This window comes from Schistocerca nitens, chromosome 8, assembly GCF_023898315.1.
Source record: "Schistocerca nitens isolate TAMUIC-IGC-003100 chromosome 8, iqSchNite1.1, whole genome shotgun sequence".
NCBI classification, from domain to species: Eukaryota; Metazoa; Arthropoda; class Insecta; order Orthoptera; family Acrididae; genus Schistocerca; species Schistocerca nitens.
This window is the reverse complement of record NC_064621.1, coordinates 387,997,521-388,020,739: the sequence shown is the minus strand read 5'-3', so window position 1 is coordinate 388,020,739 and position 23,219 is coordinate 387,997,521. Positions and strand designations below refer to the sequence as shown.

Here is a 23,219-nt window from a genome sequence, read left to right as displayed (position 1 = left end):
CAGACAATTCGAAGTTCGTACGATGATTGAAGGGAGGCACTGTGCTACGATTCTGAAACAATTTCGGAAGACCGTATACAGTATCTCAACCCTCTTTCTGATACCTTCCGCTTCTGTGCCTGTATGGTCACTGAGTAACTGAATAGATGATTTCCAATAGCTTAATGATTTTTGTAAGACTTAAACCTCTTAGGATTTTCTGTGAGATCTGGTGACAAACTTTTATTTTCGTAGTCATTGAATGCTTCTTTCATTGATCTCCTTACCCTCATACTCACTTCGTACAACTGTTGACTTGTCTTGAATCTGTGATGAAGCTCTGTTCATCCAGCAGCACCGTCGGCGACACGAGCACATGCGGAGGGTCCCAATCTCGCTTCTCAATAGGAACAGTTGGAACTTTAGTCATCCCTATAAAGAAACTTCATCGTGCACAAGCGTCTTCTGGATATACCTCCGCAAGAAGGCCATCACAGTGCGGACATAGGCTATTGCTACTCTACTGTTTGTAGAAAGTGAAACACTCGGAAGCAATAGTCTGCAACATGCCACGATAAGAAGATGTGTAGAACAGTAGAACCATAATAAGTGGTTTAAATGGGAGACAGGTAGCATGCACCCAGGCGCAACAGCTCCCTCTTTTGTGTGACCGGACAGGTCACTGTCACGCAATGTTCAGTCGATGAAGAGACGTCATACGAAGTGGAAACGTGTAACCAAGTGCCAGAATGACTAGCCGAGATTACCGGGTGATATATCGTCATGTGAATGCGTTCGAAATGGGCAGAATGACTGGTCTCTGGGAGGCATGTCTGTCGTTCCGTGTCACTTCTGCTCTTACAGTGCACACTGCTTCAGCAGCAAGGCGTGTTTGGATCCAGTGGGGAGGAGAGGCATGTCCACAGTGCCGTCAGTGACGAAAAAATGTGAGCACAGAGCGAGATGACTGCCATCATATTGTCTTGGCCGTAACGGACAGAATAGCCACATCCACAATGTTGACGCGATGTAGGAGCACGGCAACAGGTGTGGAGGTGTTCGTCGATGGTTAGACGCCTTCTTCTGCGTGCTGGACTGATGGGATGAATGCCATTTCGTCGGTTTCCGTTCACCAGAACATACAAACGCCGCAGACTGCTCTGGGCACTCGAATGCCGACACCGGCGGTCTGAGCGTCAAAATGCAATGTTGACGGGTTGCGTTTCAACTTGTCCTGCAGTGATGGCCGCATAAGCGTTCGACGGCGCCGTGGTCAACGTAATCGGGCAGACTGTATTGTTAAGCGGCCTAGTCGACAAACTCCTAGTGTGATGGACCATGAAGTTATTGCCTATAACATGCAATCTCGCGTTCTACATCTTGAGGGCAATCTGAAAAGCTACTGCTAAATCAGGAAGGTTTTGCAGCCCGAGGCATCGTCTCTCCCGCAGACCGTTCCACATGTCATATTTCAGCAGGATAGCGCCAGGCCACACGTGACGAAGTATGTGAAAAACCTTCTTCGAAGAATGACGGCCACTGCTTCCCTGGCCTGCCCGGTCGCCTGACAAGTCGCTCTTCGAAAATGTCTGGGATATGATCGGTCGGCAGCTTTTTTTTTTGTTTTGTTTTGGTCATTAGCGCCCGGTCCGTGACTTAGGAAACAGTAAAAAACGAAAATGGAAACCAGCAGCAATGGGAACGAAACTCAAAAAATTGGAGAAACTAAAAGCAGAAGGAAAGCTTAAAAATCCACTACAGAAAGGGGTTGGTTGTCCCCAAAAAAAGCTTCAAATGACTGACGTCATCTCACTGGCACTAATAAACTCGAGAACGCGATCGGCCGAGCGCGTGTCATCTGGTAAAATGGACGATATATCAGGCGACTGCTGTAGACGGGCGCGTAACGGAGTAAAATAGGGGCACTCAATTAAAAGGTGTCTTACCGTCCACAGCTGAGAGCAGTGGGGACAAAGTGGGGGAGGATCGCCGCTTAAAAGATGTCGATGGCTAAAAAGACAGTGCCCTATCCGGCGTCTAGTGAAAATTACCTCCTCCCGACGACGCGTTCGGGAGGAAGAGGTCCAAGCACAGGGAAGAGCTTTCACGTCCCGCAATTTATTATGGGGAAGTGTCGACCAATGTGCGTGCCATCAAAGAACAACACGACGACATAAAACGCTCCGTAGATCGGCGAAGGGAATCGATCGAATAGCTGGCCGAAGAAGAGAGACTGCAGCCTTGGCCGCTATATCGGCCGCCTCATTTCCACAGATACCAACGTGTCGTAGGAGCCAGAGGAACGCCACCGAGACGCCCCCCAGGTGGAGCAAGCGCAGACAGTCCTGAATCCGGTGGACCAGAGGGTGGACAGGGTAGAGAGCTTGGAGACTGAGGAGAGAGCTGAGAGAATCTGAACAGATAACGTACTGTATCCGCTGATGGCGGCGGATGTATTGGACAGCCTGGAGAACAGCGTAAAGCTCTGCAGTATAAACCGAACACTGGTCGGGAAGCCGAAATCGAATTGGGGTGTCGCCAACAATATAGGCACTCCCTACACCTAACGATATTTTCGAGCCATCAGTGTAAATAAATGTGGCTTCCTTCATTTGTGCACATAGAGCAGCAAATGCCCGACGATAAACAAGTGAAGGGGTACCATCCTTGGGAAATTGACAAAGGTCACGCAGCAGGCAGATCCGGGGACGGAGCCAAGGCGGTGCTGTACCCCAAGTTGTCAAGAAGGTTTTAGGCAAGCGGAAGGAAAGAGAATGGAGCAGTTGACGGAAGGAGACTCCCGGTGGTAGTAGGGAGGAAGGGCGGCCTGCATACCCTACATCCAAGGAGGCGTCGAAAAAAATGTCATGGGCTGGAGTAGCAGGCATGGAAGACAGATGGCTAGCATAACGACTCAGAAGGACTGCTCGCCGATTGGACAGCGGAGGTTCAGCAGTCTCCGCATAAAGGCTTTCCACAGGGCTGGTGTAAAAAGCTCCAGACACTAAACGTAATCCACGGTGGTGGATAGAGTCGAGACGCCGAAGAATAGACGGCCGAGCACAGGAGTAAACTATGCTTCCATAGTCCAATTTCGAGCGCACTAAGGCGCGATAGAGGCGGAGAAGGACCGCTCAGTCCGCTCCCCAGGATGTACCATTCAGGACACGGAGGGTGTTGAGGGATCGCAGACAGCGAGCCGAAAGATAGGAAACGTGGGAGGACCAGCACAGTATTCTGTCAAAAATAAGACGCAAGAATTTAGCGACGTCCGAAAACGGAAGGTTGACAGGTCCTAGATGTAAGGAGGGTGGAAGAAACTCCTTACGTCGCCAAAAATTAACACAAACGGTCTTACTGGGAGAAAAACGGAAGCCGGTTTCGATGTTCCAAGAGTGGAGGCGATCGAGACATCCTTGAAGACGTCGTTCAAGAAGGCTGGTCCGTTGAGAGCTGTAGTAGATCGCAAAATCGTCCGCAAAGAGGGAGCCCGAGACATCAGGAAGGAGTCAATCCATAATTGGATTTATGGCAATGGCAAACAGTACAACACTTAGCACGGAGCCCTGGGGTACCCCGTTTTCTTGGGAGAAAGTACGGAAGAGAGTAGTGTTCACCCGCACTCTAAATGTGCGCTCTGCCATAAATTCGCGAAGAAAAAGGGGCAGCCGACCTCGAAAGCCCCAAGAGAACAGTGTGCGGAGGATGCCTGTCCTCCAACAGGTATCGTATGCTCTCTCCAGATCAAAAAATATTGCTACTGTTTGGCGTTTCCGGAGAAAATTGTTCATGATATAAGTGGAGAGAGCAACAAGATGGTCAACTGTTGAACGATGCTTTCGGAAACCGCATTGGGCAGGTGTTAAAAGACTGCGTGACTCCAGCCACCAAGCTAAACGGCAATTCACCATACGCTCCAAAACCTTACATACACTACTCGTGAGAGAAATGGGGCGATAGCTAGAGGGGAGATGTTTGTCCTTTACAGGTTTCGGAACATGAGAGAAATGGGGCGATAGCTGGAGGGGAAATGTTTTTCCTTTCCAGGTTTCGGAACAGTAAGACGATAGCTTCCCGCCATTGTCTGGGAAAGGTACTGACGGTCCAAAGTCGATTATAAAGACGAAGGAAGTAACGCAGACTATGGGTTGATAAATGCAGCAACATTTGGATGTGGATACCATCCGGTCCTGGGGCGGAGGAGCGAGAAGAAGAGAGTGCATGTTGGAGTTCCTGCATGGAGAAAACAGTATTATAGCTTTCGCGATTTTGAGATAAGAAAGCAAGAGGTTGCACTTCCGCTGCACGTTTCTTCGGGAGTAACGCTGGCGGGTAATTTGAAGAGCTCGAAATCCCAGCAAAGTGTTGACCCAATGAGTTAGAAATTGCGACGGGGTCCACTAACGTATCACGCGTGACAGTGAGCCCAGAGACCGGGGAGAAACTAGGCGCGCCTAATAACCGTCGAATCCGAGGAGGGAGTGAAGGTGTTAAATGAGCTAATAAAGAATTTCCAGCTTGCCTTCTTGCTATCGCGGATGACGCGATGGCATCGCGCACGGAACTGCTTATAGCGGATACAGTTGGCCAAAGTAGGATGGTGGCGGAAAACGCGAAGAGCACGTCGCCGCTCACGTATTGCGTCACGGCATGCCTCGTTCCACCAAGGAACTGGAGGGCGCCGGGGCAATTTGGAGGTTCCTGGTATTGAATTTCCGGCAGCTGTTAGAATAACGTCTGTAATATGTGTGACCTCATCGTCGACGCTAGGAAAGTGACGGTCATCGAATGTCGCTAGAGACGAAAAAAGTGTCCAATCGGCTTGGGCAAACTTCCAGAGTCGCGGGCGCATATATGGCAGTTGAGGCTGCAGTCTAAGGACACATGGAAAATGGTCACTCGAGTGTGGATCATCAAGGGCGAACCATTCGAAGCGCCGAGCTAGCGGAACAGTACCGACCGAAAGGTCCAAATGAGAGAAATTTGTCGTGGAGGCAGACAAAAATGTAGGGACCCCAGTGTTGAGGCAAACTAGATCCGCTTGGTGGAAGACATCTAGCAATAGTGAGCGACGTGGACAAGTATGTGGAGATCCCCAAAGCGGGTGGTGGGCATTGAAGTCCCCAACCAGCAAATAGGCGGATGGAAGCTGACCAAGAAGATGAAGGAGATCAGCTCGTGCCATTGGTGTGGACGATGGAATGTATACAGTACAAAGAGAAAAGGTATATCCAGAAAGGGAAAGACGAACAGCGACAGCTTGGAAGGAAGTGTATAAGGGGGTTGGGTGATAATGGAGAGTATTATAGAAAAGAATCATGAGTCCTCCATGGGCTGGAGTGCCTTCAGCAGAGGGGAGATCAAATCGGACGGACTGAAAATGGGGGACAACAAAGCGGTCATGGGGACACAGCTTTGTTTCCTGAAGACAGAAGATGACCGGCGAGTAGGATCGTAAGAGGATCGACAATTCATCCCGATTGGCTCGAATGCCGCGGATATTCAAGTGGATAATGGACATAGGGTGAATAGAAAATGGAGGAATGTGACCAAGGTTGCCGTCAACTCAACGACTGCTCAGAGCTTGCGACCGACAGCATGGAATGGCATTCAGCCGAAGGCAGAAGATCCTGATCCATAGGTTGTTCAGGAGCAGCTTCTGCCACCAGCGATCGGCCGGTTGATCGGCCGCCAGCAGTGCGCCTCGGCGACACAGAAGACGGCCGAGGGCGATTTCCGCCAGGTGGTGCAGTAGATGCGACACGCCTTGGCGGAGAAGGAGGTGAACTGGGTTTCTTATTAGCCTTCTTGGAAACATGATGTTTAGATGAAGGAGGAACCGATGGTTGTGAAGTTGGGGTACGTAAAAAATCTTCACGAGTATGCTCTTTTTTCGAAGTCTTGGTGTCTGACTTTTGGGCTGGAGATTTAGCAGAACCCGATGAAGGGTGAGCCATAGAGCGGGCAGGTGAAAGTGGTGAGGTTTAATGGGCGATCATTGCGCTGGCCGATCTGACGACCGTGGCACTAAAGGTGAGGTTGCAAGTCTGCGTGGCCGCCTACTTTGTTGACCAAGGGGAAGCAAGGACAGTGCTGTATTTTCCTGTCTTAGGGATGGTGGGCTGTCGACTGGCGAATAATTTTCGAGCAGCAAAGGTCGACACCTTTTCCTTCACTCTGATTTCCTGAATGAGCCTTTCGTCTTTAAAAATGGGGCAATCTCGAGAGGAAGCAGCGTGGTCACCCATACAGTTGATGCAACGAGGGGATGGAGGTGGACAAGCACCCTCATGGGCATCGTTGCCACACGTAACACATTTGGCCAGATTGGAACAGGACTGGCTGGTGTGATTGAACTGCTGACACCAATAGCAACGTGTAGGGTTTGGGACGTAAGAGCGAATGGAAATTATCTCATTGCCTGCTTTGATTTTCGATGGGAGTTGAACTTTGTCAAATGTCAAGAAGACAGTGTGGGTTGGAATGATGTTCGTGTCAACCCTTTTCATAACTCTATGAACAGCCGTTACGCCCTGGTCAGACAGGTAGTGCTGGATTGCTTCATCACACAATCCGTCAAGGGAGCATGTATAAACGACTCCACGTGAGGAATTTAAAGTGCGGTGTGCTTCATCCCGGACAGGGAAGGTGTGGAGCAGTGAAGTGCGCAGCAATTTTTGTGCCTGGAGGGCACTGACTGTTTCTAACAACAAGGTGCCATTCTGTAATCTGGAACAAGACTTTACAGGACCTGCAATTGCATCGACACCTTTCCGAATAATGAAAGGGTTCACCGTGGAGAAGTAGTGACCTTCGTCAGACCGAGAAACTACAAGGAACTGTGGCAACGATGGAAGAACTGTCTGTGGCTGAGACTCAGTGAACTTACGTTTGTGAGCAGACATAGTGGATGATGAGGAAACCATTGCGGAAGAATCCCCCATGATTACCGGCGTCTCCGATGGCGCGCTCCTCCCTTGTGGGGGCCCTCTCTGAGGGCACTCCCACCTTAGGTGATTGTTCACACCTCAGGTCACAACTCCCGACAAACGGACGGAGGGACCAATCGGCACTTTCGGAAGGTATCAGCTTGTGTAATCACCCCTCCCTGGGTCTGGCCGTTACCAGGGGGTACGTACGTGTCCTACCTGTCTACCCGGGGCGGGGAATTACGCGTTACCCCGTCACCGGCTACGCACGAAAATGCGTGGGTCGGCCTTCAGACACGCACTGGGAGGAAAGAAAGGGAAAAACAAAAAAAGGGAAAAGAAAGAAGAGAGGCCTCAAACGCCGCAGAGGAGAAAAGGGTAAAGAGAAGAGGTAAGGAAAAGAGAAGGATAAAGGAAGGATGAAGGCATACAAGCAGAGAAGGTGAAGAATGCGTTACATTTACGGACGTAGGCACAAACCATACTCCCAGAGAGGGAGAAAGGGAAGGGGGGGTGAAGATGGGGGACAGGGAAGGATGCGGAAAAGGAAGGTATGCAGCCCGGAAAGGAAGGAGGGCCACATTAGCTCGGGGTCCCGTGCTCGCTATGCACGTATCCACAGAAGTGTTGTGGACCCCCAGGGGGGAGGTCGGCAGCTTGATTCATACAGTTTCTTCTGCAGCCACAGATAACGCTTTGTGGGCACGCCTACAAATCGCTTGCCAGAGCATTCCTCAGAATCATAGTCAGGCACTCCTTACACTACTAGCCGTTAAAATTGCTACACCACGAAGATGACGTGCTGCAGAGGCGAAATTTAACCGACAAGAAGAAGATGCTGTGATATGCAAATGATTACCTTTTCAGAACAGTCACCCAAGGTTGGCGCCGGTGGCGACACCTACAACGTGCTGACATGAGGAAAGTTTCCAACCGATTTCTCATACACAAACGGCACTTGACCGGCGTTGCCTTGTGAAACGTTGTTTTGACGCCTCGTGTAAGGAGGAGGAATGCGTACGATCACGTTTCCGACTTGAATAAATGTCGGATTGTAGCCTATCGCGATTGCAGTTTATCGTATCGCGACATTGCTGCTCGCGTTGGTCGAGATCCAATGACTGTTAGCAGAATATGGAACGGGTGGGTTCAGGAGGATAATACGAATCGCCGTGCGTGATCCCAATGGCCTCGTATCACTAGCAGTCGAGATGACAAGCATCTTACCCGCATGGCTGTAACGGATCGTGCAGCCACATCTCGATCCGTGAGACAGCGGATGGGGACGTTTGCAAGATGACAACCATCTGCACGAACAGTTCGACGACGTTTGCAGCAGCAGAGACTATCAGCTCGGAGACCATGGTTGCGGTTGCCCTTGTTGCTGCATCACAGACAGGAGCGCCTGCGATGGTGTACTCAACGACGAACCTGTGTGCACGAATGGCAAAACGTCATTTTTTCGGATGAAGCCAGGTTCTCTTTACAGCATCACGATGGTCGCATCCGTGTTTGGCGACATCGCGGTGAACGCACATTGCAAGCGTGTATTCGTCATCGCCATACTGGCTATCACTAGCCGTGATGGTATCGGGTGCCATTGGTTACACGTCTCGGTCACGTCTTGTTCGCATTGACGGCAGTTTGAACAGTGGACGTTACATTTCAGATGTGTTACGACCCGTGGCTCTACCCTTCATTCGATCGCGCAGTATAGTGCACGATCGCATGTTGCAGGTCCTGTACGGGTCTTTCTGGACACAGAAAATGTTCGACTGCTGCCTGGCCAGCACAGTCTCCAGATCTCTCACCAACTGAAAACGTCTGATCAATGTTGGCCGAGCAACTGGCTCGTCACAATACGCCGGTCACTACTCTTGATGAACTGTGGTATCGTGTTGAAGCTGCATGGGCGGCTGTACCTGTACACGCCATCCAAGTTCGACTCAATGCCCAGGCGTATCAAGGCCGTTATTACGGCCAGAGGTGGTGGTTCTGGGTACTGATTTCTCAGGATCTATGCACCCAAATTTCTTGAAAATGTAATCACATGTCAGTTCTAGTATAATATATTTGTCCAATGAATACCCGTTTATCATCTGCATTTCTTCTTGATGTAACAATATTAATGGATAGTAGTGTAATTCTATGCCACGACGTCTAGCGGCTCTGACAGCAGCACATAGTGGTGCTACTCCGTTCTGAATTTTCACAATCACACTGCATATAAAGGTGTATAAATCTAATCATTAGTGTGGCGTCATGTCCCCAATGGGAATAATTTTCTCTGTGATCACATCTCTCGGTCTCAATGTTCCACATTTTCCAAACAGCACTGCACTTGGTAGCAGCTACCATCAGGATAAGCCTTGAGCAGAAGTAGATTTACACAACCAAGAACGGGCAACGGACGGGAGATTTGATGAAATCCTCTCCGGCTTCCAACCGGGTAGCTGCGTCGAAAATCCGCGACGTTTCGGTGAGTGTCGTTCTCATGATCTTCGGGCGAATATGATGAGAATGACACTCACCGAAACGTTGCGGATTTTCGACGCAGCTACCCAGATGGAAGCCCGAGAAGATTTCATCAGCAGTATTCACCGGGAAAGCCTGCATTCAGAGATGGGAGATTTGTCTATTGAAATACCGATCGTTTAAAGATTAGTGTAGGTTCTCGCTTACTCCTATAAGCAGACAGACGTTCAAGACAGTGCGAGGTAGTGAGCTGTGTGCTACGCGTCGCCTCACCGTTCTGCGCGGCCCTGTACTGCTGGTCGTACAGCCGGTAGACGCGCCCGTGTGCCTTGAGCAGCGTGTGCGCCGCCAGGTAGTCGCCGACGCCCGGTGCTGGCTGCGAGGGCGCTCGATCCTTGCTCGCGTAGCCCTGCACGACCATCGCTGGCTCATTGAAGGTGATCCACCATTTCACCTGCAAGGATGAGTCGCGTCCAGCTGTCACTGGAGACAGGAAGTAAAGACGAAGTTCAAAGGCGACCTGCTAGTACTCACCCTGTCGCCGAAGTTTTCAAACAGCACCCTGGCGTATTCCACGAAGTAGTCTGCCATCAGGCCGTTGGTCCATCCGCCTATGTACTGCAGCGCTTGTGGCAGATCCCAGTGGTACATTGTCACCTGCGTCAGATATGCACTCGTCAAAGAATGAATAACTTGGTCTACAAAGAGTAGAAAGGACACACTTAACAAAAGTGAAAATGATCGGTAGACACAAGACTTTCGTAGATAGTTTGAAACAAAAAATTTTGCATTTGAAACTTTACTGCAGCTTTGCAGTCATATTTTTTTCTCAGTACTGAATGGAAAACTGCTCCGACATGTGACATATCACACAATTGTTGTGCGGCTGGTCCCGGTGGAGGTTCGAGTCCTCCCTCAGGCATGGGTGTGTGTGTTTGTCCTTAGGATAATTTAGGTTAAGTAGTGTGTAAACTTAGGGTTCAAAAATGGTTCAAGTGGCTCTGAGCACTATGGAACTTAACTGCTGAGGTCATCAGTCCCTAGAACTTAGAACTACTTAAACCTAACTAACCAAAGACAACACACGCATCCATGCCCGAGGCAGGAATCGAACCAGCGACAGCAGCGGTCGCGCGGTTCCAGACTGTAGCGCCTAGAACCGCTCGGCCACCCCGGCCGGCCTGTAAGCTTAGGGACTGATGACCTTAGCAGTTAAATCCCATAAGATTTCACACACATTTGAACATAATTATTGTTTAACATGTGAGGTTCTTTCCATCAGTTATGGCAACTATGGTGTATCATGCGAACATGTGGCGTCACCGTAATCGCGGTAAATACTTTCGAAACCCAGTGGCAAACAGTGTAGAACTCAACCGACAGATTGCGACTACGTCTGATGATTGCTCGCTGCCAAGGCCTGATACAGTCAGTGTGACCTTGGCCACGCAACAATATGGTTGTAAATAGAGTGGAGCAGCGAGCTCAAGTGAAAATTGCCTTTCTCGTTGTCAGAAATGCTGCTCAGTGTCATGCGGAGCTACAAGCAGCTGTGGCGACTGCTGGATAACGCAGCCATACTCCATGATACAGCCCACACTGCAGGCGTCACCAAGAATTGTGAACAACGGTGGGGTGGTAAATCCTCCCCCACCTACCCTACTCACCGGACCCCAATCCATGCGACTTCGACCTCATTCCACAATTAAAGAGACCATTGGATAGGAGGACCTTTGTAAACAGGGCGGATATCCTCACGGCATTTCAGCCACAAGTGCCACACATTGATAGCAAAGCTAGTGGTATGTGGCGCCTTCCCCATCGTTGGCAACGCTGTCTGGATCCACTCTGGTAGTATTTTGAGGGAGATCAGTTGATTTTGCTTCATTTTTGTTCCATTTGTACTCCAATACAAAAAAATTCCGCAGAGTTCCAATGCGTGTGTTTCATTTCACCCCCTGCCTTGACCTCCTGTAATGAAACCCTATTTTACGTTGATATCCAGACACACAGTGTCTTACCATTTCAACGCGGATCCTAGAATTCCCATGACGTCACATTATTAATGAGAGATGCTATTAATATTTCCAACAACGAAACTCAGTCTCGAAATTGGTCATATGTTAAGTATACCAGCGCCAAGAGGCAGTCAATATCTTCAATTTGTGATAACAATGTTGATATTACTGATGGCAGTGTCACTGAAACAGAATTACTAGTCACGGTTTTACGACATTCCTTCTCCAAAGAAGAAATAATTTTCCCAAATTTCGAATCAAGCACTACTGCTGAGATGAGTAACTTAGAACGACATGTCGTCGGTGTAGCGAAGCAGCTGAAATCTCTTATTAGAGGCAAGGCCTCCGGTTCAGACTGTATACCAGTCATATTCCTTTTAGAGTATGCTGATACAGTAGCTCCTTATTTAGCAATTATATAAAACCGCTCATTCGCCGAAAGATCCGTGCGTGAAGACTGGAAAGCAGCACAAGCCACACCAGTGACCGAGAAAGGAAATACGAGTATACGCTGCATTACAGAGCCATATCACGAACGTAAATGTGCAGTTGGATTTTGGACCATACGCTGTATTCGAACATTGAGAGTTACCTCGAAGAAAACGATGAACAGACATACCCACGTATCCAGACAATATCATTCTTGCGAAACACAACTAGCTATTATTCTTAAAAAGTAATGAGTGCTGTCAACAGAGGATGTCAAACTGATTCCATAATTTTAAATTTGCAGAAGGCCTTTGACACCATTCCTCACAAGCGACTACTAGTGAAATTGCGTGTCTGTGGAGCATCGCCTCAGTTGTAAGTGAATTCGTGATTTCCTCTCGAAAATGTTACAGTTCGTAATAATTGACGGAAGGTCAGTGAATAAATAAAAAGTAGTAGTACAACAGTATCAGAAATTGAATCCGCCTTAATGAGAACACCATGTTAATTGTTTACTTGTTTATTTTCTTAAACTAGTTTCGGCGATAAATATCCCCACCATCAGTGAGTTTTTTTAATGTAAAACATGCAGAAAATAGCATAGTTATACAAACACAGTAACATATTGTTACATTTCTACTATTCGTTCTTTGAAATACAGTTTTCTATGGATACTCTCATACTACCTTATTTACTGTGTGTTATAACATGCTTTTGAGAATTATTGTGGCTGTTTGGGACATATTTTCTGTGCTTTTTTCCTGTTGCCGATTTTCATATCGAACATCATGTCATTTGCTACTATGTGAGTGGCTATACTAACAGGTGAACTTCGTATGTCAGCAATATACACTTAGGGTAGCGGTAGTGTTGTGGAAACCAGTTATTTGGTGTTTACAGGGGTGTTTCTTGGTTATTCGTGTACTCACGTTCGTTGGACGGCATGTAACTGATTGTATACACAGAAAACAAACTTTTCGCACTTTATTTATGATCAAGAATATTATGCCGTCTTGCTGTTCGCGTGTGTCACGAGAGGTGTGTCACATGTTGCGAGAAGGCTATGAAAGCCGTAGCGCGAATTACGACGACTTCTGTTCCTTATTTATGTCTCTGTATGTGAAAGGGAAGGGGTTCTTTTGCGAGTGTATGTTTTCTGTTCTGTGTTCTTGGTCAGTTCTCTCAGAGCGGTAAAAAGTGCGTTGTTGCAAATTGTGGTGTTTTCGTCTATTACATTTTTCCCTTCGACTGTAGGCTTTTGTATGTATTAATTTTCTTCCGTTGTTAGATGTCGGTATACACTGTTGCTGTTTTTCAGAATGTGTAGATCGTTTTTGACACTAGTGGGGTTATGCTTCTTTGTTCTTCAGATGTTCTGCAAAAGTTGAATGTGTGCTGTCACCCTTTAGAGCTCTCATGTGCACTGTGTACCTCGTTCCGAAGTTTCTGCTTGTTTGTCCTATATATTGGGCCTGACAGGAGTTGCAAGTGAGTTGATATATTCCAGCATGCTGAATTTGTCTGAGTTTTTTTCTGACTGATCTTAAGTTTTTTCTGAACTGTATTTTTGTTCCTAATGTTACCGGGATCCCTTGCTCTTTCAAGATGTTTCCAATTCCATGGGATATTTTGTTATTGTATGTTAGTGTGTACCATATGTATCTTTTTCTTGAAGTGGTGTGGTCTGCTGTGTTGTGTGTATGTACTGCACTTTTCAGTTTTACCTTGTTTTTGAGTTTGTTTATGATGTCTGCTTTGTAGTCGCTTTCAACTGCAACTTGTTTGATTATATTTAGTTCCTGTGTGTAGTACTCTGGTTCGAGAGGTGTTCTGTTTATCCTGTGGGACATGTGTTTGGAACTGGCATATTTATGCACTGTCAGATGGTTGTATGAGCTGTGGATAACAGCTTATGAGTGGCCGAAGAAAACATTTCAGAAACACCGACTTTTCGAATCGACAGAAAAGGCCTCAGGAGTTGGTATATAGGACTTCAATAAAACCATCCCCCTTCCTTGGGACGTCGATTTACTCCCACTTCGCAGTCAAAGACGACTGTTCTCTATGTGATGAGGAACAGGAAGACGGTTTCGGCAAATTTTGACACTATTAACACCTTCTGGGCGATTCAACTCTTCTCGACGGAAATCACAGGGCTTCTACCCCATTGAACATTATCTCACCCCTTTGGAGTGCACTGGGACCAGAATTTTTGCCTTGTGTACGGGATGGAACCTCTCTGGCTCATTCAAATCATTTCGACTAGATGTGAACGTGATCAAATGTAGCATAGGATGTTCACGCTTTTTCAGTGCTCTTGTTTCATGCCCGCCTATGGTATGATCATGGAGGGGTGTGACAATGACACATGCATGTATAAAATGGGAAAGAGTCCCTCTAAGGCACCTGAGGTTGGAATTACCCTTGGTGGCATCTGCCCCCGTTTAGAAAACGTGCCTTTACAGAAAAAGGCCAGCGAAATAGTCCTAGGCTCCTGCAGGTTAGCAGCTGGCGTCGGAAGTGTGTCAAATGCTGGCCTATCTGCTGGCACTAGGGTACTTGACCTGTTAGCTCTGTCACGGCTCATTTCTAAAATTCAAATTTACCGAAGATTTCGTCGAAATGGGTGACCTCAGAGAGACTCCTTGCAATTTTATTCACATATCTGTCAATGTCGCAGCCCTCTGTGATCAGGAGTGTGTGAAACAGGAACACTGTAAGAGTATAAGCACCTTTAGCTGCTTCCGATCGCATTCAAATTTCGTCGAATGTTTTTGAATGGTCTGTAGTGGTTCCACAGAGCAAAAATTGCGGTCACACTGCACTCCAAAGGGTGAGGTAACGTTCATTGTGGTTCCAGCACCATGATATCCATCGAGTATAGCTGGAACGTCGGGGAAATATAACTAGTATCCAAGGTTGTCAAGAGCATCTTCCTGTTCCTCAACGCGATGTGAACTATCATTTTCGATCGCGAAATGTATGGGAATCGACGTCCGAAGGAAAGGGATTGTTTCATTGACATACTCTATGCCACCCCTGAGGTATAGATCCTGTCGATCCTGAACGGCGGTGTATCTGAAATATTTTCCTCGGCCACTCATAGGACAATAAAATCATTTTAGCTCTGGGATTGGCGCTTTTGATCTCCATTGCATGGGCATCAAAGGAAGGGATGAAATGTAGTTAAGAGGGACTTAGACGTCCTTCTCATTGGGTGACACATCCATGGTGGCGTTGGACACAATAGGTGTCACATTTTGTGTCATTGTGACATCATTAACCGACTCTACACGTCATATGAACTTCTGAGCTCGGGCTTCTGTTCGCATGTGTCGACACCATGCTGTTTGAAGCGTCGGTGAGCCTTAGGTAAATTTTCAAACTTGTTCGTGGCGAAACAGAACCGATTAAATGATGGAGCGAGTAATTAGTAGACGTAGTGGTAGGTTTCCCTCCGACGGTATCCTTACCTTGTCGTGGTGGTGGGGCTTGCGTGGTCAAATGATCCTCAGAGATATGCCGCCGGTACTTTAGTAAACCAACAATCACCAACAGACGTAGAAAGTTACACAATATTCTATGGGGAGGCAGTGAAGCACAGTTTTCGAACTGGTTTCTGTGTTAACAAAGACACTGTACCAATGGTAAAGAATTTTACGGTAGTGAACCCAAGAATCTCAGTTCTAAATTTATCAGTGAAAAACTACCAACTTGCCTTTGTGAACTGTCATGCACAAACAGAGGAAAGTGAAGATCAGTTAATGGCTATATTCTATGCAGAACTGGAAAGTGTTATGGATTTCATCCCTAAAAACAGCTACAGAATTCTCATCGGCAATTTTAATGCCAAGATTGTAAACGAGACCATCTTTACTCCCACAATAGGTCTTCGTAGTCTCCATGAAAATAGTAACGACAATGGAATAAGTTCGAAGAGAAGCACAAGCGGTATTGCGGAAGGAAAGAGAAGTTCGTGAGTGGCGTTACTACAGAAGCAGAAGAAGACTTCCAGGGATGGAGGACGAAGAACATGTACAGAAACGTCAACTATCTGAGGAAAAGCTATAAACCGACTGAGAAATTCATTAAAAAATGCCAAAGGAGAGATGCTGACAAATGAATATCACATTGCAAAAAGATGGGAAGAATATTCCAGTGACTCGTTAAATTGTGAAGACCCAACAACACTCCATAACTCCCCCTGCCCCAGACTGCGGACCCTGAGTACCTACCACCAACTGTAGATCAGGAATCAGATAAAACAGCTTAAAAGGGTCAGAAGCCCAGGAGAAGATGGCATCCATGCTGAGATAATTCCGAAAGGGGGTGCATACCTTGTCGCAAGGGTTCTCAAATTAATAGAGACCATTTGGAACACTGAAAACTTTCCAGAAGACAGGAGGAATGCACTAATCTGTCCCATCCACGAGAAGAATGATCGAATGGAATGTGAAAACTACCGTGGTATCGCTCTACTCAGTATTTGTTATAAGATCTTCTCAAACTGTCTTCTAGACCGAATCCAACGGTTGGAAAACACTGTTATTGGAGAATATGAAGGAGGATTTCGTCACGGGAGATCTACTATCGACCAAATCTTTGTCTTACGCCAGATTGTAGAAAAAAGGTGGGAGTTTGGCCAAGAACTATACTTGGTGCTTGTCGACTTCAGAAAAGCGTATGATTGCATTCATCGGTAAAATATGCTGAGATGTCTGGAAGAGTTTGGTTTTGTCAAGAAACTAGTAAGCCTCATGAAGGTCTGCCTGATGGAAACTACCACAAAGGTAAAAATTGGAAATAAGGTAACTGAAGCATTCAAAATAAATACTGGGCTACGGCAGGGTGATGGCCTATCGCCTGTTCCTTTCAGTCTCGCGTTAGAGAAGATAAAGTGAGAGATGTCATCTAATGAACTCGCAGGAGTCCAGATCGTGGATGTGAACATCAAATACCTCGGACATGCCAATGATACAGTGCTACTATCTGGGTCGCGAGAAGGATTAGAGGAAGTGGCTGACATACTTGAAGCAACAACGATGAAAATAGAACTTCAAATCAGTTGTGACAAGACGGAATACATGGTTCTACACATTCGACACAATGATACTCAAGAACCACTTCCACTCTTTCAGATAGCTAAAGGTTCTTATCGTCAATTCAAGGAGTTCAAATATCTGGGCTCAGTATTCTGAGATGAACCATCCAGTGAAATGGAAATACAGGCAAGTCAACAGGCAGGTAATCGTTGTTACCACGACCTTAATGCCGCAAAAACAGAAGGTTGTCAAGACATTTCAAAATAAACATCTACAAAACACTCCTAGAGCCAGTAGTACTATATGGATGTGCACCAGGAGTACAACCAAGCAAGATATGAACAGAATAATGATACTTGAAAGGAAAGTCCTTCGGAAGATTTTTAGATCAGTTTACGATAATGAGAGTGAAAAATGGAAGATTCGTCATAATATAGAGTTGTATGATATTTACAAAGCGCCGAACGTCGTGGCTATAATGAAGACAGGACGACTCCAGTAAGCAGGACAACCGATGACCGAAAACTGTACCCAACACCAAGCCAACCGGCAGAAGGCCCGTAGGAAGACCTAGAACTCGACGGAGTGACTGCGTATCCAAAGACCTTCAGAGAGTGAGAATGCTGGAAGAACAGCAGAAGGGATCCGAAGACATATAACATAACACAGCTGAGGATTCCGCATAATGTCTGTTCTTTTGTACATGTCCGAAAGAACAAATGCCACGAATTCATATAACTGATTTGCTCAGATGAGAAATGGATCCACCTTCTTCAGTGGGGACGCACAAGAACGTCCGACCTCCAAGAGTAGCGAGCATGGAGGAAAGGGACAGGGACTGCGAACAGGTGGCGCTCAGCTGCATGTGGGTCGGCCTTCGACCACAAATATAATAGACTGGCCCTGACGTCATTTTCGTGGCTGGGCTAAAGTCACGTGAATGTTGGCAAAACATGGTTGTTTCGTGTTGCGTTTATGGCTGTACTCAGCGTTTTGTCGGGGGAAATGGCATTACATTTCACGTGTGTTTCAATGATAGTGCAGATGCGTTTATTGAAATCTGCTGAAGTGACTTTTATATGTTTTTTACACTTGGAATAGAGTATCACTTAAATTAAAGTGTTGAAAGTGATGCCTGTAAAGTCAGGCTCATATTACATTTTAGAAAGTATCTGTGATAATTCGGTTTCAGAAGTAAGTATAACTGTTTCTCGTTCCTACTCATAGGTTCACTAAGGATGAAAACCGAAGGCAGCTTTGGATCCAGGCCATGAAACGGAAAATCTTTAAGCCATCTGCACATACGCGCCTTTTTGTATATACAAGTGAGATTATAATAAGGTAAGAGCACCTATAGTCGACACATGAAGAGAATTTTTTTCTACCTTCTAATACTATTAAATAAATGTAGGCTCCAAAACTATTTTCTGAACGTCAAAGTCTTACCTTTCATCTAAAATATATATATTTTTTAAACAGGTAGTTTAAAATTTTGTAAAAATAGTAGGAACTGAACTTTTGAAGTCCATCTAAAATTGATGCTCTAAAATGGACCTGCTCCTAAAGTCGACAATTTTGGCACCTATAGTTGACATAATTCCCATATCCCATTTTCTTTTATAAGTGACTAGAGCTCAAAACGCGGCGAATCCAATATTTAAAGTTTGGACACGAGCCCACTCTTACTGTTTAAAAGAATGTTAACGACATTTTACTTTAATTGATAGTTTATAGTAATTTCGTCCCGCTGCCCACCAGGGGGACGTTCGATGTATTTGTTAGATTTTATAAATGGTACTGTGAACAAATCAAGGTCAGATGTAGTTCTGACATTATTTTTCGCTAAAAAAAAAAAAAAATTAACTTCTGTTGGAAGCGTTTGGCAGTCAATTGAGAAATGTGGGTAAAATACGATACAAACATAGGATGGCAGACCGCTGATTTGAAATGCCGCAACGTTTTGCCAACAGTCACGTGGTTTATGTTGGAGCCTCACCAGCCCTATAGCTTCTGCACAGCAAGGCCAGTCTACTAGTATCTATGGTCGAAGGGGTCGGCCGTGATGCGTACCGAGGTAGAGCAGTTTCGATACTCACTGTGTCGCGGGTAGCACAGTGGTTAAAGCAATTGCCTAGTAAGCAGGACATTCTGGGTCCAAAAACTCGGTCTGGCACACTTTTCACTCGTTGCTGCTGATACCGCGTGATGTCTCGATGCAGCTGACGTCAATCGTCCCTTGCCTTTCCTTTCCTTTTTCGACCCTCCACCTTCTATTTACATATAATTCTGGGATATGACAGGAACGATAGGTTTATGCAATATACTTCATGTGGCTATTTGCCCTATTCTCAATTGTTCCCAAGGCAGATCGCAATAAACGCACTTCGGCATTATTGGATAGACTGTCAGGTATAAACCAGTACACATGACCAACTGTTAAGAAACGTCACACCGTCCGTTTTGTAAAGCTTGAATTAAAAATACGTATGTTTAACGCATTCACCTCTAAGCAGTGTAACTTTACACGTATGTAGGATAGTGACTGGGCCATTTGGAAGTGATATGAGGAGAACTGAAGTTGTTGTGTGGTTGAACGCTAGCAGGTCCAGGGCTCAGGGCGAACAGCACCATGTCCGGCTAGGCGAGTGGTACAGGCGAGTCCTGGTACAAATAAGTGCAGCGTCGCTAGAAACAGGTAAATCCCAAAGCTTTCAGTGTGGGCTGTTTTAGCTCGCATAACATTTGTGCAGATGACGCACCAAATATGGCGGATGTGATACAAGCAAATTGATTGTATCTTAAGTAGTTGAGAGTCTATAATATTTCACAGTTCAGCATTTAAAAAAAATCCAGAATACATCTGCGAACTCAGTAGAGTGGGATGCATCAAATGACACAACAACATTTCAGTATCTTTAAAACTAAACAAATTAATATTTCATAGCGAATACAAGTTTTAACAATGAATATCTGAATTAACATCTTTTAAAAGCTTCATGCGATATCTATTTACGTTATCTTAGACGATACCATTGCACAATAGCTGTAAATCCTAAAACCTACGTATCTTTAACTATTTTACTTCTTGATTTACCATTTTTAATAGCTTTCCATTATGCAAATGTTTGTCAGAACACTGTATACAGCATAATTATACAGCAAACGCATGCAGCGTGAATGCCTCACGATTTGTCATACTTCTGTATTTATTTAATGAACAGTTTACTATTTCGCCAGGAACTTTATATAATTTTGAAATAAAAGAATACAAATCGACGATAGTTTAAGAAATGGCCTATCGCATGCTTTAACTGTCACCAACTTCGTAAACCAGTGCCAGAGAACGCCTAAATAATTCTTTCAAAAACGTTTAACGACACGTTATTGTCATTCATCGTAAGTGCACTTGAGCAAGAATACTGGCTTCTTTATTTATGAACAAACCTTTATATATAATTATTGTGACCGAATGCTTATAACATTTATTTATTTAAATTCTGTTGCAATGTTTTTGTTAAGTCCGGAAAGTGATCAAACTTGGTCAGATCATGTATGTAGCAGTTAAAAGTGATGTACTTTTGTTGAGGACGGCCTTCAGTCAATGGGAAACACTGCGAGAGTGAAGTGGAGCTGGGACTTTTCGAGTGAAGAGCTCAGGGGAGCGACTCCGGGCACTTTTTCGCAACTTCTGGAAGGAGGCAGACCTGTAGACAAATGGGCAATAGATTCTGTCGACGAATGGCTGCTGCAATCCTCTAACCTCTGAAGGGACCTTACATTTCGAGTGGTTCGAATGTGCTCCAGAGTAGAGCTCTTTACCTTTTCCTCTTGGATTACGGAAATGAGGACAAATTGAGTGTGAGTTACTGTTCTTTGTATCGCGAGTGTTACTTTGTTAATCATCATGTTGAACTCTGAACTGTTCTGAGCTGGTGAGTATTTCGTGTATTGTGATCACGAAATGGACTTTGTTTTCGTCTATCTTTGATCACTGTTTAGTTTGGGGATTTTGTTGCAACTCTCGTAACGCTCTCAACATAATTTTTCTGCATTTGATTAGGATATTTTGTGTCTATACTTTAATTGAATATCGTAAGCCCACTACCATTTATTTGAGACGTCCTTTCGTGAATGAACAGTATTCAACATTAATTGCCTGTGGGATAGCAGCTAGAGATTATAATTTGTAGAGAATTAGCTGCAGGGCGGCATGAAAGCAGATGTGCGTGAGTCGCCTTATGAGTACATCGAGCTATTCTTTTTAAATAGAGCCGTGCATAGCCCCCTACCTAAGGTACTAGCAACATCAGGGAAAGCCTCAGTCGGTTTGCTCGCATGGACTGCTGTTTAGAAGAGCAACTGCTCAGCAGTAACCATTAGGTGCCGTCGCAGCATTATCGTACACATCACTTTACAGCTGTTGTACAGTTCTCAATAAATGTTCGAGTATCGCACAGCCATTTATAATGCGATTGTGCACCCTTAGGAGGACATGTTGTTATGCTTTCCTGAGTGCTCCTGTACGTTCCCTTACAAGGAGATCAGCTTCTATGATCCGACCAAGTGGTTCGTCTCGCATTTTCACCTTTGATTTGCACACCTCGGACGTCGTCCAATCCAATAAATAAATATCTACCACACGTCCCGCATATTACTAGCCAAAAACAGTTAAACATTAAATTTGTTCTGCCTATGAACGATTCGGAATAGGGAACATCCGTAGGAAGCTTTTTTCTTCACACACGCTCCAATCACATGCCTGAATATTGATGATTCCTTCTGGGACGACCTGTATGTTTTCTGGTAACGTAGGGAGAGTGGAATGACAGAGTTGTCAGTTATTAGTATTTTTGGATGAGGTTTATATTATGTACACGTGGTTACTGCCCAACACGTAAACAAAAATAATGTGACCTAATACGGATTAGCAATTCATACAGAGGGATATGCTATTCACACCAGGAGTGTCATACTCAAATCAAGTATACCCTCTACCAACATATTATCGTGCCACAGCACGGCGCGAGTGAACGTAAGGAATAACTAGTGTGTGTGTCTCATTATGAAATAACTAAGCCATCAGTATCCAGGAAGCGGTTCGCCATAATGCATCACTTTATCATCGGCGATATGTCCGAGTCTGCTGCTGAGCGATGCCGCTTCCAGTAGATCGTATTATGTGCTCGTTTCTACTATCAACCACTTACTTTCGTTTCCAGTCTTTTTTTATTGTACTCTACCTAGTAGAACCGTTGACATAGCGGGCATTCTGTTTTGACAAGCCAAGTATTGATTTCTACCAACGGTTCGGCTATCAGTCACTCTTTCGGTGATTGTTAGAGTGAAAAATATTTTTTGGTTCCAATGGCTCTGAGCACTATGGTTATCAGTCTCCTAGACTTAGAACTACCTAAGACTAACCAACCTAAGGACATCACACACATCCTTGCCCGAGGCAGGATTCGAACCTGCGACCGTAGCAGCAGCGCGATTCCGCACTGAAGCGCCTAGAACCGCTTGGCCATCACGGCAGGCGAAAAATATTTCTTGTCAAAGATATTTTACAAAAGACGGTACCGATAAAGTAGTGTGGTGCTATAAGTCGCAGCATGGTTCTACCTTTCACAGAGTAAGAGCAGCTTTACTAATAGCGCATGCAGCGTGGTGAAGAATGGATCAGTTTCACGAGAGAGGTATGCGCGCAATGTTTCTCTCGGGCAATACCTAATTTCAAACTAAATATGGCTTTGTCTATCAGGGACACATCGACAGAAACAGTAATAGATGTATTTTTTCAGTATTCTCGTTCGACTGGAAAGGATTCGGTGAGAACTAGGATTGTTTGAAGATGAATGACCATGTACCCTGGCATTGGAAGAATGTTTTCTGCAATGTTAACGGATATACCAGGTTTTCCGAAATATCACAATGCGACCTCATCTCGCCAGAAATGTTTAAGAATTCATCTCTGCACAAAATATGACGTGTCGTAGCCTATACCGAAGTCAATGCAGCTGCTCTTTGCACTGGGATAAGATTTATCTAGAATCCCATGATTCAGCGAGTCAGTCAAATCTAGTCTGATTGAATGAAAGATTCTTATCGCAGCGCGTAACTACCACTCTGACTGCTGATAACAGACAGTAATATTGCTCCATTTCTCGGTACAATGTGGAATTTTTCCCCTCAACTTAATGCGAAACAGTTCGGTATATTCAAATTAATTTCATCGACTTTTGCCAATGTCAGCGGAGTTTTCATTCTGAAAAGCACATGAATAGAGAGAGAAAGAGAGAGAGAGATACGCAGTAAAATTAATCTATCAGTGTGTGTCATGCCTGTCTTCA

The 23,219-nt window shown here is 45.5% G+C and overlaps 1 protein-coding gene across 1 annotated transcript in view; it reads right to left on the bottom strand.

Moving 5' to 3' along the window:
- The window catches only part of LOC126199583 (myrosinase 1-like), a 77,283-nt gene that overhangs the window by 41,450 nt on the left and 12,614 nt on the right, over positions 1-23,219 (bottom strand). Inside the window, exons 4-5 of the mRNA XM_049936508.1 lie at positions 9,918-10,040; positions 9,657-9,837 (exon numbers count right to left, since the gene is read on the bottom strand). Coding sequence (XP_049792465.1) covers positions 9,657-9,837; positions 9,918-10,040 — 304 coding nt within the window. The remainder of the gene's footprint in view (positions 1-9,656; positions 9,838-9,917; positions 10,041-23,219) is intronic.